The sequence below is a fragment of the Pseudorca crassidens genome, chromosome 3 (genome assembly GCF_039906515.1).
Source record: "Pseudorca crassidens isolate mPseCra1 chromosome 3, mPseCra1.hap1, whole genome shotgun sequence".
Classification (NCBI taxonomy): Eukaryota; Metazoa; Chordata; class Mammalia; order Artiodactyla; family Delphinidae; genus Pseudorca; species Pseudorca crassidens.
In genome coordinates, this window is record NC_090298.1 from 171,888,026 (window position 1) to 171,903,590 (window position 15,565).

At 67.3% G+C, this 15,565-nt stretch overlaps 2 protein-coding genes across 3 annotated transcripts in view; one reads left to right on the forward strand and one right to left on the reverse strand.

Annotated features, from left to right (window-relative positions):
• The window catches only part of SBNO2 (strawberry notch homolog 2), a 44,023-nt gene extending 32,899 nt beyond the window's left edge, over positions 1-11,124 (forward strand). Inside the window, exons 12-32 of one of the 2 annotated variants that reach the window (XM_067734497.1) lie at positions 1,417-1,534; positions 1,818-1,923; positions 2,342-2,495; positions 3,224-3,400; positions 3,889-3,986; positions 4,731-4,813; positions 5,717-5,908; positions 6,155-6,324; positions 6,883-7,014; positions 7,476-7,611; positions 7,685-7,797; positions 7,924-7,995; positions 8,107-8,215; positions 8,321-8,395; positions 8,486-8,629; positions 8,707-8,801; positions 8,874-8,966; positions 9,124-9,255; positions 9,472-9,548; positions 9,648-9,838; positions 9,947-11,124. In XM_067734497.1, the coding sequence (XP_067590598.1) occupies positions 1,417-1,534; positions 1,818-1,923; positions 2,342-2,495; positions 3,224-3,400; positions 3,889-3,986; positions 4,731-4,813; positions 5,717-5,908; positions 6,155-6,324; positions 6,883-7,014; positions 7,476-7,611; positions 7,685-7,797; positions 7,924-7,995; positions 8,107-8,215; positions 8,321-8,395; positions 8,486-8,629; positions 8,707-8,801; positions 8,874-8,966; positions 9,124-9,255; positions 9,472-9,548; positions 9,648-9,838; positions 9,947-10,425 (2,946 nt within the window). In that variant the 3' untranslated portion in view covers positions 10,426-11,124. The remainder of the gene's footprint in view (positions 1-1,416; positions 1,535-1,817; positions 1,924-2,341; positions 2,496-3,223; positions 3,401-3,888; positions 3,987-4,730; positions 4,814-5,716; positions 5,909-6,154; positions 6,325-6,882; positions 7,015-7,475; positions 7,612-7,684; positions 7,798-7,923; positions 7,996-8,106; positions 8,216-8,320; positions 8,396-8,485; positions 8,630-8,706; positions 8,802-8,873; positions 8,967-9,123; positions 9,256-9,471; positions 9,549-9,647; positions 9,839-9,946) is intronic. The other variant, XM_067734498.1, reaches the window with a different exon arrangement.
• Positions 11,125-12,238: 1,114 nt separating this feature from the next.
• On the reverse strand, positions 12,239-14,663 carry GPX4 (glutathione peroxidase 4). Its single transcript, XM_067734519.1, has 7 exons — positions 14,506-14,663; positions 13,399-13,493; positions 13,177-13,321; positions 12,919-13,070; positions 12,782-12,806; positions 12,563-12,622; positions 12,239-12,490 (listed from the first exon to the last, which is right to left on the reverse strand). The coding sequence occupies exons 1-7, from the start codon at positions 14,587-14,589 to the stop codon at positions 12,458-12,460; spliced, it is 594 nt and encodes a 197-aa protein (XP_067590620.1). The 5' UTR covers positions 14,590-14,663; the 3' UTR covers positions 12,239-12,457.
• Positions 14,664-15,565: the final 902 nt, after the last annotated feature.

A 15,565-nucleotide genomic window follows, 5' to 3' on the forward strand; every position in this document is an offset into this window, starting at 1 on the left:
GCCCTTGGCCGTCTAGCTCAGCCTCCTGGCTCCAGCTGGCCAGACCCGTAACCACAGGGTCGGGGTGGTGTTTGCTGCGACACCGCGGGCGGCGGGGCCGGAGGTCTGGGGGTGCAGAGCACTTCCTCCCCCGTCCTTGTCCGGCCCCCAAGCTGGTCCCACCCAGGCTCCGTCGGGGCGGGGCGGGAGGCAGTCCAGGAGAGCCAGAGCACAGCTGGGCCAGAGGCCCCGCTGCTCTAGCTCTGCCAGCTGCTGTGGGTCCCAGGCCCTTCCTGACTGGGCCGAAGCCCCAGGCGTCTCCCTCCTTTGCTTTTCAGCCTGAGATCACTTTCTTTTTGCTCCCACCAAACTGTAGGAAACAAAGCATAGGAGAGTCCACCAGGGACTGCCCTGGTGGTCCAGTGGTTAGGACTCCCTGCTTCCGACGCAGGGGGCACGGGTTTGATACCTGGTCGGGGAACTGAGATTCCGCAAGCTGCCTGGTGTGGCCAAAAAAAAAAAAAGAATGTCCATCAAGCTGTAGGAAGAAGAAGTTTAGGGGACTATAAGCTAGAGTCTGATGTGTATCTGGTGTTAACGTTTTCTTGTTTCACACATTCCTCTTACCAGTAACAGCCTTCAGGCCAACCCCCCTCGGCCTTCTCCCCCGCTGCTCCCCCCCTCCACACACACACACACACACACACACACACACACACACACACACACAGAGGGGCCACAGCTTCCCCTGCGGATTTCTGCAGGGGCCCTTAGAGGACCCTCGGGCTCTATCTCCCTGGGATTCACCCTTGTTCTCAGAAGTGGGGTGAGTGCACTTTCCCGAAGCTCCCCTCGCTCCCTCCGATGAGACAAGGCCTGTGGGCCCTCTGTTCACGAGGCATAGTCTGTTTAGAGCTCCCATGAGCCAGAAGAAGCAGCAGGATTACTGATGCTTCTGGGCGCCCGGTGTCAGGTGACACCTCAGCTCAGCAACAGCAGCATAAAAAAACAGCAATGTTAACCTCACACCTCGGGGGCGGCCACATGGCATCGGGCTAACCTCACTCGCGTTTCCGCTGATCCTCCGTCGAACCCCTGTACATACGTGTGGACACGTGCGCGTGCGTGTGGCACTCACACCTTGCCTTTCAGGTAGGTTCGTGACAGACATACTTGTCTGTAACTTGCGCTTTTTCCCCTGAAAACATTAAGAACTTTCTGTGTCTTTCAATTCCTGTCCACGTTGTTCGGGGCCTAGAGGCTGGTTCCCTCTGGCTTTGGTGGCCTCACACACCCCAAGGACCACACCCCGTGGCCAGATCCCCCCAGGCACCTTCCAGAGTTCCCCCCAACCAGGAAGGGACCACCTAGGGTGTCGTGGTGGGTCTGTGGGGCGGCCCGCCTTCCAGCACAGTCCTTAACCCACGCCCACCCCAGATTGTGTTTGACGAGTGCCACAAAGCCAAGAACGCCAGCTCCACCAAGATGGGCAAGGCCGTGCTGGACCTGCAGAACAAGCTGCCCCTGGCCAGGGTGGTCTACGCCAGCGCCACAGGTGAGGGGCCTGGTCATCGACGAGCGAGCGATGCCTGCCCTGGCGCAGCTGTGTGTGGGAGAGAGTTGGGGGGGGGGCGTCTGGTCTGCAGCCCAGCTCCTGCCAGGCCCTGTTCTCAGACACCAACCCCTGTCAGGGGCCTCCCTTCTGCCAGCTGGCCGTGGGCACTTTCCCGAGAGCCTCAGGTCCCCATTCCTGGCCCTCGTGCCATTTCTGGGGCCACACCTGAGGCCCCCAACCTTCCCAGGTCGGAGGAGCTGACGGTGGCTCCCCCTTCCCCCAGGTGCCTCTGAGCCCCGGAACATGATCTACATGAGCCGCCTGGGTATCTGGGGCGAGGGCACACCGTTCCGGACCTTCGAGGAATTTCTGCATGCCATCGAGAAGAGGTGTGCGCTTTACCCCGTGCCCATCCCCCACATGATGGGAGCGGGGGCCAGGTGTCACGCTCACCCCTGCCCATGCTCCTCTGGCAGCCAGAGAGATCTTAAAATGCAAATCCTATCCTTCCTCTGCCTAGTACTTCCCATCGGTCTCAGGGCGAAAGGGCCTCCTCCCCACTTTTCCTGCTCCCGTGCAGGCCCCTCCTTGGTCCAGGCAGACTACCTTCTGTGTGTTTCCAAGGCCCACCAGGCCCTTGGTGACCACAGGGCCTTTGCAAGTGCTCTCTGCTCCATGCACCTGGCCCTTCCTCGCTCTCCAGGGCTCAGTGCTGGGTGACAGCCCCTCCCCAGGTTGCTCTGCCCCTGGGTGGGACCTAGCATGTGGTCCCAGGCCGTTGCCCAGGCAGCCTGTGTTCACCTGCAGGGGTGTGGGCGCCATGGAGATCGTGGCCATGGACATGAAGGTCAGCGGCATGTACATCGCACGCCAGCTCAGCTTCTCTGGCGTCACCTTCCGCATCGAAGAGATCCCGCTGGCCCCGTCCTTCGAGCACATCTACAACCGGGCGGCCCTGCTGGTGAGCCTCTGACTGAGTGGACAGCCTGCATGTCCCCTTGGAGTTACGCCCCCGTCACCTTCAGCGTCTGCCCTTAAGACACCACAGGGATTAGTCAGACTGGACAGGAGGGAGTACCTGGCCCGCCCGCCTCGGTCTTTGGCAGGAGCCCAGCATCTTGAACCTGTTCAAGTTGGGGATTCTGTACGGACTGTACGCCCGCATCCCCGCCTCCCCTCCCCATGATTTCCTGAGCATGTTGCCCCCAGGACAGAACCCAGAGCTGGTGGCCGTTTTCTGTCTCTCTCCGTGGGGCCGTCCTGGGCGCTGCGGGGTGGGAGCACCTCCCTGGACCCACCTGCTCGATGCCTGGATCCCCCCAGTGTGACAGCCGCAGATGCCCCAGACATGGCCCGGTGTCCCCTGGGGGCAGGACCACCCCAGCGAGACCCTGGTCTGAAGTGTGGAGAGTCAGAGGCCGCTGGCAGGGAGCTGGCAGGGAGGGTATCCCCGCCGCCTCGGGAGGCGGTGTCCACCCGCCCCTGGGCTGCACGAGCACCATTCCACCACGGTCTCACCAGCATCACACTTGTTGTTTCTTAACATTTCCGACTGTCCAGCTATCGCCAGGGCCTCCTTGTTGCTCTACTTACAGCCCCCCTTCCCTGGCCCACATTTCCACGGGGCGGGGGCAGCCAGGGTCCGGGCAGAGACGGTGGTAGTGAGCTCAGCCAGGCGTGTCATTTCAGTGGGCCGAGGCCCTGGGCGTGTTCCAGCAGGCAGCCGACTGGATCGGCCTGGAGTCACGCAAGTCCCTGTGGGGCCAGTTCTGGTCGGCCCACCAGCGCTTCTTCAAGTACCTATGTGTTGCCGCCAAGGTGCGCCGGCTGGTGGAGCTGGCCCGGGAGGAGCTGGCCAGGGACAAGGTGAGCTGGGCTGTGCCGGGCCCCCTGCATCCCTGTGTCAGGGGCGAGTGGGCAGAACCCGGCACGCCGTGTCAGCCTCACGATCGCAAAGGAGCCTGCGTGTGGCTGGGCCGAACCCGCAAGGATGGGGCTGGTGAGGGCGATGCTGAGACCCGGAAGGTTCTGGTCCCGCCTTGCCCCAGGCTACCCGTTTGCAGGCTGGGCTGGCGAGTCCCAAGAAAGAACAGGGCAGAGGATGGGGGTGGGGGTCCGGGAGCTGAGGCTGGCTGTGGGCTGCCAGGTGGACTTTCCAGGTGGATCTGGGCTTGTCGGGGCCTGGCAGCCCGAGGGACACGGGGGTGGGAGGAGGGAGAGACTGAGGCCCGCCCTGGGTTTTGGCTGCTGGGACAGGGCCAGTGTGGGGCCTGGTGCTTCCCTGGGGGCCCCTCTGGGGCCCGCACTCCGGGGCTGGTGGGCAGGCCTCTGCTCACCACCACCCACCCCCGCAGTGCGTGGTTATCGGGCTGCAGTCCACGGGTGAGGCGCGTACCCGGGAGGTGCTGGGCGAGAAGGAGGGCCAGCTTGATGGCTTCGTGTCCGCTGCCGAGTGAGTGATGCCTGCGGCCCGGTGGGGAGGGTGGGGGCTACGCCGGGGACCCCTCCCTCTGCGACCCACCCTGGGGCCGACCTGTGGCCTGGCCCTGCCTGTATTCCCAGCCTAGGGAGCGGCCCCGGTCCTAAGTGACCTTAGGCCCATCTCGCATCGTAAAGCCAGAAAGGGTAACCGTGGGGACCCCAGGACTCGGAGGGCGCTGGCCGAGGGTCCCAGGGCTTTAGAATGAGGCTTCCCGGTGCCTGCACCCACACCCCCACGTGGGAACCGTGCCGTTTCAAGGACGACACTGATTTTAGGGACTGGCCTTGCTGGTCCCCAAAGCCCCTGGCCTCCCTTCCCACCCTGGGTGAGGGTCCCAGCACGAGGCCCCTTGCCTGGCTCACCTCATCCTGGCCTCTCCCCCTCAGCCCAGCATCACCTCCCTTCCCCTGGGACCCCATCCTGGGAGCCTCCCCCTCGGCCAGTCAGCGCGTGTGGGCAGAGCTGTGGGCCCTTTGACGGCGGGAGCCCCACCCAGCTTCCCACCCACGCTCCGTCCATTGCCCACCACGTGGGACCCCCGCCCCCCTGTCCTTGCAGCTCCTTTCCCCTCCCACGCGCCTTCTCTGAGCCCCTGCACCCAGACCCACCCGCGGGGCCCCCTGGCGCTGGGTGTCCCCACCAGAGCAAACCCACACACGGGACCCAACCCCTCCAGGTCTCCCAGCAAAAATAAACTCTGCTTCTCACTTTCAGAGGCGTCTTTCTGTCGCTAATTCAGAAGCACTTTCCTTCAACCAAGAGGAAGCGAGAGAGAGGACTGGGCAATAAGCGAAAAAGTAAGCGCCTGCCGCCCGCCTGGACCTCGGGCGCCTTGTGGCCTCCTCCCTTGCTCCTGCCGCCTCCCTCCGGCCTCCCTCCTTTCTGAGCCTCGATCTGGGTCAGGCTGTCACTCCCGCTGCCCCCTCTGCTGCTGGCTGCACAGCCACGTGGCCTGACCCCTGATGCCCTCCCCAACCCTCCAGGGCAGCTTGCTCAGTCAGCTAAAAACCCCAGCGCTGCAGGATGGGGGTGTGGCTAGCGCATCCCCACGGCCTCTAGCCTCACCCCCAGAAGGCGGGGCCTCGCGCTCTCCAGGTGAAAGTGAGCCGGAGGCCAGAACCACGCTGGTCCAGGGATAGGATGGAGCTCTTAGAAGCACCCCGGGATGGGGCAGTGGCCTCCTAGCACCTTCTGGCATGCACTGCCTGCTGCTCTAGGCAAAGGCTGAGCATCCTCGCCCAGGGGGGACGTAGGGCTCAGAGAGGCCAAGCAGCTTACCTGAGGGTACACGGCCAGCCTTGGGGGCCCAGTCCTGCTCCTCCCACTTCCTGGGACCGGCCTCCCGGGTGTCCTGGATGGTAGCTTAGTTACGTAGGCCCCTGGACCATCACCCCATCAGGGCCTGGGCTCATCCTCTGGCCGACCCACCCAAGGCCGCCCTGTGAGGGTGGGCGTGTGGCCTCCCCAGGCACCACCCGAGGACACACTGCCGTGTCAGGAAGTCTGGCAGGGATGTTAGAGGTGCCCCTTTACGCTGTGCCCTGGCCACCAGCAGAGCCCAGACCTGCCAAAGGTGGATGGAGCAGGGGGCTCTGGCCCTGAGCCCTGACCATCCTGGCACCCGGGCCTGTCCCCAGACCGTGCCGCCAGGACAAAGGCGTGGGGCCAGGCGGCAGTGACCCCTGGCTGCTCCCCTGCAGGGCGGCCACGGGGCCGTGGGGCCAAGGTGCCCAGGCTGGCGTGTGACGCAGCGGGCGTGATCCGCGTCAGTGACGACAGCAGCACAGAGTCGGACGGCGGCCTGGACAGCGACTTCCACTCCTCCCCCGAGTCCCTGATGGACGATGACGTGGTCATCGTGGACGCCATTGGGCTCCCGGCCGACGACCGCGGTGAGGGCCGTGGCCACCCCCACGCCCTCCCCCCAGGTCCTCCCCCCACGTCCCTGCTTCTCAGGCTCCGAGTGCGGGCGTTGGGGCGCGCGGCTGGCAAGGGCTGGTGGGGCTTAGGGAGAATGTTCTGGACCCCTGGCTCAGCCCCGCTCCCCAGAGACCCCCGTCATCCTCAAGGGCCAGGGCTGGGAACAGGGCCGTGGGCAGGCGGCCTGGACAGTCCCCCTTGACCCTCTGGCCCCACAGGCCCCCTGTGTCCCCCACCGCGGGACCTGCACGGCCCCGGTGTCCTGGAGCGGGTGGAGCGGCTGAAGCAGGACCTGCTGGCCAAGGTGCAGGCGCTGGGCCGGGAGCTGCCCGTCAACACCCTGGACGAGCTCATTGACCAGCTCGGGGGTCCAGAGTGCGTGGCGGAGGTGAGCTCTGGTGCGCCCAGCTTGGCGGTGGCCAGCTTGGCGTTGGCGGCGGAGCCGGGGGTGGGGGTGGGGGCGTAGGGGGGAGGGGGGCGGCGGTGCTGCGGCTGCTGGGTCTAGCGTCCCGTGTCCTGCACTACCCCTTCAGCCACTGCCGCCCAGCTCCACGCCCACCTCCCCCGCACGCCCCCCTGGGCCGGGGCTCCCAGGCCTGATCCCCGACCCCGTCCCCCACCCTGTCCCCGCTCCCGTCCTTCTTTCCCCCTGTGCTCCTGTGCTCTTTCCTGGGACGTCCCTCTGGTGCCACCTCAGTTTCATCTTGGCTCAGGCGGCTGGGTTGCCTTAAAAAAACTTAGGAAGATGGCAGTTACCATTCCTGCTGATGGCCCCGTGGGCACCCGAGCCTGGCAAGAGGCCGGGTCCTGGCAGCCCCCTGCCACACACACCCAAGAGCCCCAGGGTCCCAGGTGGGGGGACAGGGAAACTGAGGCCCACGGGGACCAGCCCCTGGGCGACCACAGCGGCTGACAGCCTGTCCCCTCGCCCCCACCACGGCCACAGATGACCGGCAGGAAGGGCCGCGTGGTGTCCAGGTCCGACGGGACGGTGGCCTTCGAGTCCCGGGCGGAGCAGGGCCTCTCCATCGACCACGTGAACCTCAGGGAGAAGGAGCGCTTCATGAGCGGAGAGAAGGTGGGGTGCGGGGCTGTGCCTGGAGGGCACCCCTGTGCACCTGCGCATGGGCTGGGAGGCACAGGGGTCCCGAGCGGCTGGCTGGAGGACCACCAGCTGTGTGGGGGTGTGTGTGCTGTGCTCCTGTGCCTGTGTGGGGCCCTCACAGCACCCCTCGGCCAGCCCCGCCTTCAGCCCGAGTCCCACGTGCCCTGTGTTGGTGCCTGGCCCACCGCTTCTCTGGGCTGCCCCGTGGGAGCTGATGTCCACAGGGCAGGCAGACCCTCCAGGGGTGACCCGGGATGGTCCAGATTCCATTCTAAGCCTTCGGAGACACCTTCACGGACACACACGTCTGAACTTCCTGTGTGGGTCCCCCCAGGTGCAGCCGGTTGAGCCAGGGCACGCAGGGTGCGGGGCGAGGAGGAGCAGGCTGCCCGCCCTGCCGCCCCACAGACCTGTCCCCGTCCACGTCCCTCTAGCTCGTGGCCATCATCTCAGAGGCCTCCAGCTCTGGCATCTCCCTCCAAGCCGACCGCCGGGTACCGAACCAGCGGCGCCGGGTGCACATGACACTGGAGCTGCCCTGGAGCGCCGACCGGGCCATCCAGCAGTTTGGTGAGCCCCGCCCCGCCCCAGGCCGCCCCACCCCGGGGCCTGCCTGGTCCCTAAAAGCCCTCTCTGCCTCCAGGCCGGACCCACCGCTCCAACCAGGTTTCCGCGCCCGAGTACATCTTCCTCATCTCAGAGCTGGCCGGGGAGCGCAGGTTTGCCTCCATTGTGGCCAAGAGGCTGGAGAGCCTGGTGAGCCTGTGGGCGGAGGGGGGGGCTGGGTGTGGGACTGGGCGGGGAGGCTCCCTGGGGAGGGCGGAGGGCGCAGGGAGGAGCACCACGTGGGCAACGTGTGACCGCTTCCCCCATCCCGGGCAGGGGGCTCTGACCCACGGGGACCGCCGAGCCACCGAGTCCCGTGACCTGAGCAAGTACAACTTTGAGAACAAGGTACCCGAGGTGGGAGAGCCCAGGAGAGGAGGGTCCTCGGGGTGCCAGGACCCCGAGACCTGGGGTGCCCCAGCCTCTGACGCGGCCCGCGGCCCTCACCCCTCCCCACAGTACGGCGCCCGGGCGCTCAGCTGCGTCCTCACCACCATCCTAAGCCAGACAGAGAGCAAGGTGCCGCTGCCCCAGGGCTACCCTGGAGGGGACGCCGCCTTCTTCCGTGGTGAGTTGGTGGACCCTCCCCACACACCCCAGGGGGACACGGGTCATGAGGGGGAGCCCCCGTGGGCTGGGGCGGGCAGGCGTGCGAGACTCTCCCTCCCCACAGACATGAAGCAGGGGCTGCTGTCCGTCGGCATCGGCGGGCGCGAGTCCCGGTCCGGCTGCCTGGACGTGGAGAAGGGTGAGTCCCACGCCCCCGGCCCTGCACCTCCTGGGTGGGTGGACAGGGAGGGCCGGCTGGACGCAGCCTGAGGCCCCCTGTCGCCAGCAGACTGCTCCATCAGCAAGTTCCTCAACCGCATCCTGGGGCTGGAGGTGCACAAGCAAAACACGCTCTTCCAGTACTTCTCCGACACCTTCGACCACCTCATCGCCGCCGACAAGAAGGAGGGCAAATACGACATGGGCATCCTGGGTGAGCCCCGCTGGGGATGCCCTTCCCCCCGGGCCCGGGCCCCCAGACCCGCCGCTGACCCCGCTTGCCCTCCCCAGACCTGGCCCCTGGCATTGACGAGATCTACGAGGAGAGCCAGCAGGTGTTCCTGGCCCCCGGCCACCCGCAGGATGGGCAGGTGGTCTTCTACAAGGTGAGCGGCTGCACCCGCCCGCCCCGCCCCCTCCCCTTACCCCCAACCCCCCTGATGCCTGCGTGTCCGCAGATCAGCGTGGACCGCGGCCTGAAGTGGGAGGAGGCCTATGCCCGGTCGCTGGAGCTGATGGGCACCCACGACGGCTTCTACCTCTCCTACAAGGTGGGCCCCCCAGCAAGCCCCCGGCGCACCCCCACGGGCAGGACCCTGGCTGGTGGGCCGGGAGGGGAGGGCAGCGGGCTGCACGGGCCTGCACACCGTGGGGACCCCTGCCCAGCACGTGCGGCGCAGCCCCAGCCTCACGCACGCCCCCACCCAGGTCCGCGGCAACAAGCCCAGCTGCCTGCTGGCCCAGCAGAACCGCGGCAAGCTCTTCACCGTGTACAAGCCCAACATCGGGCGGCAGAGCCAGCTGGAGACCTTAGACAGCCTGTGCCGGAGGTTTCACCGGGTAGGCCCCGACGGCCCCGCAGTGCGCCCCCACTGTACCCCTGGCGCGCCCGTCTTCTGCAGCCCCCAGGCTGGCCCTCCACCTCCATGCTCCGCTGCCCTGGCCGCCAGGCGCAGGATGAGCGGGCCTGGGGCCTTCGGACCTCCTGTTCCCCACCTGCGCGCTGGGGAGTATGGACAGGCCGCGGTCCAGGGGCTCAACCGGCTGTGTCCACAGGTGACAGCGGAGGAGGCCAGAGAGCACTGGGAGAGCAGCTACACCTTCTCTCTGACTCACTGCAGCCACACCACATGGTGAGGGCCCAGGGCAGCCCGGGGGGAGTGGGGGGGGTGTTGGGAGGGGCTCGCCCACGCCCCGTGCCGCAGCTGGTCTGAGCCGTGGTCCCCGCGCAGGAACCGGCACTGCCGGCTGGTGCAGGAGGGCAAGGACTGCGCGCAGGGCCTGAGGCTGCGACACCACTACATGCTGTGCGGGGCCCTGCTGCGCGTGTGGGGTCGCATCGCCGCCATCATGGCCGACGTCACCAGCAGCAGCTACCTGCAGATCGTGCGCCTCAAGACCAAGGACAAGAAGAAGCAAGTTGGTGAGCAGTGGGTGCAGGAGGGGTGGGGGAGGGCGGTGTCCCGCCGGGAGGGGGGCGCCCCGCCCCGCCCCTCGGGCCCTGACCGCCGGCCCCGCCCCCACCCCGCAGGCATCAAGATCCCTGAGGCCTGCGTGCGCCGCGTCCTGCAGGAGCTGCAGCTCATGGACGCCGATGTGAAGCGCAAGCAGGCACGCGCCCGGGGTCTCCCCGCGCTGCCGCCCGCCCCACGCCCGCTCGCGCTGCCCTGCGGCCCCGGCGAGGTCCTGGACCTCACGTACAGTCCGCCGGCCCAGGCCTTCCCGCCGCCCTCGCCCTTCGCCTTCCCGGCCCCGGCCCCCGGCCCCGGCGGCCTGCTGCTGGGTGTTCCCGACGCCCCGGCTGACCCCGCGGCGCTCCTGCACCAGGGTTGCGACATCAACTTCAAGGAGGTGCTGGAGGATATGCTGCGCTCCCTCAACGCCGCGCCGCCCCCTGAGCCCCCCGGCCTGCTGGGCGCCGGTGGGGGGGCAGCAGGCGCGCCGGAGGGCAGCGGGGGCCCCGAGCGGCAGAGCGTCATCCAGTTCAGCCCCCCCTTCCCCAACTCCTAGGCCCCGGGGCATCCTTCCCGCACAAAACTTATTTATCTATAATAGGCGCCCTGTCTACACCGGGGAAGCGGGTGGTGAGCAGGGCCAACAGCCCTGCGGACTACTGAGAGGAGCAGGCGGGGCCAGGAGCCCTTCGAGGCGGGGACAGGGGCCCTTCGTCCGGCCTCCCGAGGCCTCCACTGCAGTGCCTTCCCACTGGTGCCTGGGCAGACGCTCGAGACGCTGCCGGCCCTGGGGGTGCCCTCCAAGCCCTGCCTGGTGGGCAGTGGCCATGCGCAGGCCCCACTCAGGACACTCAGGGGCCAGGCAGGGCCTGGGGGTGGGGGGCCTCCTCTGTGCCTCTGTCCTCTGCTGCCCCCTTCCAGGCCGGGGTTGGGGCTCCCACCCCACCCACCTTACCAGGCCCGGTCAGCCCTGAAATCCACAAAACTGGGTGGCCCCAAGAGCTGGAAACTCAGGAAACCCCAGGTGCTCAGGGCCCCACCGCCTCTGGGGGGCTCCGTGGGGCAGATCTTCTATTAATATATGCAACCCTCTCCCTGCTCTCTGTGCCCTAAATTATTGCCCAGCCACCTCTCCCAGGGCCTGGAATCTCCTGCGGAGCTGGTGGGTGGCCCCCTGGTTTCTATGTGTATTTATAATGAATTCAAGTGTATATATGTAAAGAGATCTTTTTTAAATATATGTGCCTTTTCACTACTTCCCAGGCTGTCTGCTGCTCTGGCCTGCAGGGACGGCGGGGAGGGGCCATACGGTGGTCCGGGGAGGCTGCTGGCGCTCCCTCTGCTGCCTCACCCCACCCACAGCGCCTGGCCTTCTGGATGACCGGGGCCAGGCTCGGGGAGACACCCACCCCAGGAGGCTGTTTGTCCACTGCATGGTCCTGGCACCAGGGTAGCAGGCCAGCTGCCTCTGCACTGGCCGTACCAGGCCCCAGGCGTCTTGGAGCAGACACTGCTGCCTCCTGCCCACCGAGACGTGAGCCGCCTGGGCTCGTTCAGAACCCCATGTTCAGGACTGCGGGCTCTGCCTTGGTTTCTTTCCAGGTCTTCCTCGGGGTGTTTGTTGGTTGAGGCAGGCAGGGCAGCCTAGGGACAGGAGAGCCCAAGAGCTGGGCCCAGTCGGGAAGGCAGGACTGGACGCCAGGCCCTTCCTGGAAGCTGTGGGGAGCATGCCCGGCCTCTGGCCCGGAAGTGGGAGGGGGCTGCCCCCAGCCAGGAGGCGGACTGGTGGGTGGGAGTCGGGAGGCCCTGGTAGAAGCAGGCCCTGGTAGAGCAGCTCAGCCACTCTACAGCTGTGCCCCCCCCAACTCTCACCAGGATGGCTCTCCTGAGGTGCAGGCAGGCAGGCTGTGCCCACCAGCCCTCCTGGGGGGGCTCCCTCTGCCAGGTGAAGCCCGTGGGCAGGCCTGGTGCAGACTCCGCGTCCTCACCGCGAGGCGGGCTTGGTGCCCAGCTGGGCCCGACGCCCAGCTCAGGTGCAATGGGCCTCCAGTAGGCAGGCCCACAAGGCCCAGGTCGCCTGACCCTCCCACCTGGGTACACTGGAGGAGACCAAGGCCCCCCCGCGGGCCTAGAGCAGCGGGCCAGTCAGGAGGCGGCATCTCTGCCAGGATCAGCTCTGCCCTGGCTGGGCTGAGGAGATTAGCAGCTGGGGCAGCAGGGCAGGTGCAGCCCTCTGAACCCCGAGGGAACTCCACCTCCCACATCCCCCGCTCCCCAGCCTGGGGAGCTGACTACACCTGCACCTGAGCCCAGAGGGGCCTGGGACAAGACACCCCCCACCCCGCAAGTAAGCAAAAGCAACAAGCAAGTCAGTTTGTATTGTGTGTTTTATTCCCACAAGGCAGCAGGGGGTGGGGTTGCCGAACCGTGAGCCGGGCCGAGGAACCTTCCTCCGGCAAGGGTGCACGCCGGGTTCTCGGGTCTGCCCCACCAGGGGCTGGTTTTCAGGCAGACCATCATGGACGCCGGGTGGAAGGCTCCGAGGGGCACAGGCGGCAGGCTCGGGTCGGGGGAGCACACTTGTGGAGCTAGAGGTAGCACGGCAGGTCCTTCTCTATCACCTGCGGGGGAAAGGGGGTCAGGGGCAGCTCTTCCCAGGGCCCTCCCGGGCAGGCTCCCCAACAGACACCTACCAGGGGCTCTTCCATGGGACCGTACCGCTTCACCACACAGCCGTTCTTGTCAATGAGGAACTGCGGGGGAGGCCGTGTCAGGATCCGAGGCCACCATGGGGCTGGGGCGAGCCAGCAGTCCCCATGCACCGCCCCATTTAGGTCAGGGCCAGGGACCCTCGAAGCAGCCCAGCTGTGGCTGGGTCTGTCCCCGTCCCCCAGGCCCCCAGCATGCCTTACCTTGGTGAAGTTCCATTTGATGGCACTAGAAAAGAAGCGTGAGATCGTGAGGAATCCCGTGGCAGCTGCAGACCCCCCATTGCCCCGGGGGAGCCATCCTGACCCCCCCCCGCTCCCCGCCTCGGCCCCCAACTCACTTTCCCAGCATGCCCCTCCCATTGGGCTGGACTTTCATCCACTTCCACAGTGGGTGGGCATCATCCCCATTCACACAGATCTTGCTGAACATGTCGAATTTGACGTTATGGCCAGCAGCGAACTCTTTGATCTCGGCGTTACTCCCTGGCTCCTGTGCAGACAGGGGTGCTGGGGTGAGTAGGGAGGAGCCTGTACCCCTTTGGCTCCCACGCCTGCACACAGGGACACAGGGACATCCAGGGCCAGCCATGACGCACCTGCTTCCCGAACTGGTTGCAAGGGAAGGCCAGGATCCGTAAACCACGCTCAGCGAATCGGGCGTGCAGGTCGACCAGCTGAGTGTAGTTTACCTCCGTCTTGCCTCATTGCGAGGCCACATTGGTGATGATGCACACGTAGCCCCTGGAGGCAGGACAAGGCGGTCAGGTCATGGCCGCGACCTTCCCCCTGCTCCCTCCACCAAGTGGGCAGGTACCCACCGGTACTTGTCCAGGTTAACCATGTGCCCGTCGATGTCCTTAGCTGAGAATTCGTGCATGGAGCGAGCACTGCGCCAGTCGTCGCGGGACGCGCACTGCAAGGCAAGGGCATGACGAGTGGCCGGCGGACCTCGGGGCCTGGAGCCCGCGGCCGCCCGGCCCGCTCGCCCAGCCCGCTCGCCCAGCTCGCCGAGGGAGGAAAACCGGAGTCCTGGGGCAAGTAAAAGGGGAGGCTCCATCTCCTCAAAGGCGCACGCTCCCCTTCACAGCAGGGCACATTTGACCGTGGACACTGAGACCCAGGAAGTGTTCGGAACCCCGCCAGGTACCCCAGCGGGTGGGGACGCCGCCCGCGGGTGTGGGGGCCCCGCGCGCACCGCGTCTGGGGACTCGCTGCCGCAACCTCTTTCCCCGGCCGCGGGCCCCACCTGTCCAGGGCTCTTGGAAGTCGGTGGAAGACGGGGGCGCGCCCTCCTGCGACAGCACGCTCGAGCCCTCCGCCTCCGGGGGGCTCGGCGCCGCCGCCCGGCCAGCAACCGGCGCCGCTGCCTGCGACGACCCGGGGAGCGGGCGGCTGCGCGGCCCATGCCCGCCCGTCTCCGGCCGCACCTGTGCCCACCGAGCGCCGCGCCCAGGGGACAAAGGGCCGGTAGCCAAGGGCGCTGGGCCGCTCCTCTGTGACGCCACCGCGCGGGACCCCGGGGCGCGCAGGGCGGGGGAGGGGCAGTGACGCCCCGTGGCGCGTGATCCCGGATTTCCACCCCGTCGGACACCCCCGCTCTCCGGGCCGCAGGCGGGGCTCCAGTGGCCAACGACGCCTCCCCCAGCTGCCCCGACGCTGCAGCTTCTGTGCGTCTGGGGCGCCCACCCAGGGGTCCCGACCGCCCAGCCCTGTCCCTGGCTCCCCCGGACGCGGCCCCCGCCCCCCACCGAGACTCGGACCGTGATCCCGGCCCGCGCGCTACCCACGGCCCCGACGGCCGCGGACGGGGCGCCGAGCGCTGTCCGCGCGCCCGAGGCCGGCGCCCCGCGTCCAAGGTCGCCGCGGCCCCGCGCGCCGTAAGGCAGGCCGCGCGCCCGCCCAACGGCCAGTGGCGCCGCGCTCACCATGGTGCTGGCCAGGCCGGGCACGGCCAGGGCCCCGCAAAGAAGCGTCGGCTTCAGCAGACGACACAGGCGGTTGAAACTCATAGCGGCGGCAGCGGGGGCTCCCCGGGAGGCAGCGCTCCTCCCCTCGCCGAGCCGACCAATGGACGCGCGCCGGCGCTCCTTGCCTCCCTGCCCTAGGCCACGCCTTCCAGCGCCCTCATTGGTTGGATGCGTCGGCTCTGCAGACGCGTGCCGGCGCCAGCCAATACGGGGCCGGGGTGTGTTGGCGGCGGGGGGCGGCGGGGGGGGGCGGCTGGGCGGGGCCGGGGCCCGACGGCGGTTTTCGTCACTGTGACTGCGCATGCTCATCGGCGGGCGGGTGGCAACGTAGACGCCAGCGGTGCGGAGAAGGCTTGCGAACAGTTATCTGCACTGAGGGATGCCCGACAACTTGAGATACTACTGGAAACCCGTGGCGGGGGGGGAGGGGTGGGTGGGCTGGCTCGAACTCTCAGAAAACTCGCTCCAGCTCATTGAAAACTGTTTTTTGGGGTTTTTTTTTGCGGTACGCGGGCCTCTCCCGTTGCGGAGCACAGGCTCCGGACGCGCAGGCTCAGCGGCCATGGCTCACGGGCCCAGCCGCTCCGCGGCACGTGGGATCATCCCAGACCGGGGCACGAACCTGTGTCCCCTGCATCGGCAGGCGGACTCTCAACCACTGCGCCACCAGGGAAGCCCGTGGTTTTTGTTTTTAATGTAAATAAAACCACGCTGGTTGTCGGAGAACCCCCCACTCGGGCTGCGGTGTCGCTGCGAGGGCCTGGGGGTCACCTAAGGCGACAGCCCCGGACGGCGGCGTCCCTGCTGCAGGGTGCGCCGTCAGCACAGAGCCGAGTGTCGCCGCCCTTGGACACCGCCGCCTTAGCTGCTTGTATAAGTGACACGTGAGCCCTGGGGAGGGCCGTTAGCAATTTACCCTGTGGTCCCGCCCCCCTTTCTCCTGGAGGACGCGCAGGTGTGTGCTTAGCAAGGAAAGCGCCAGCCCAGAGGGATCTGTTGTCATTTGCAACGTGACACA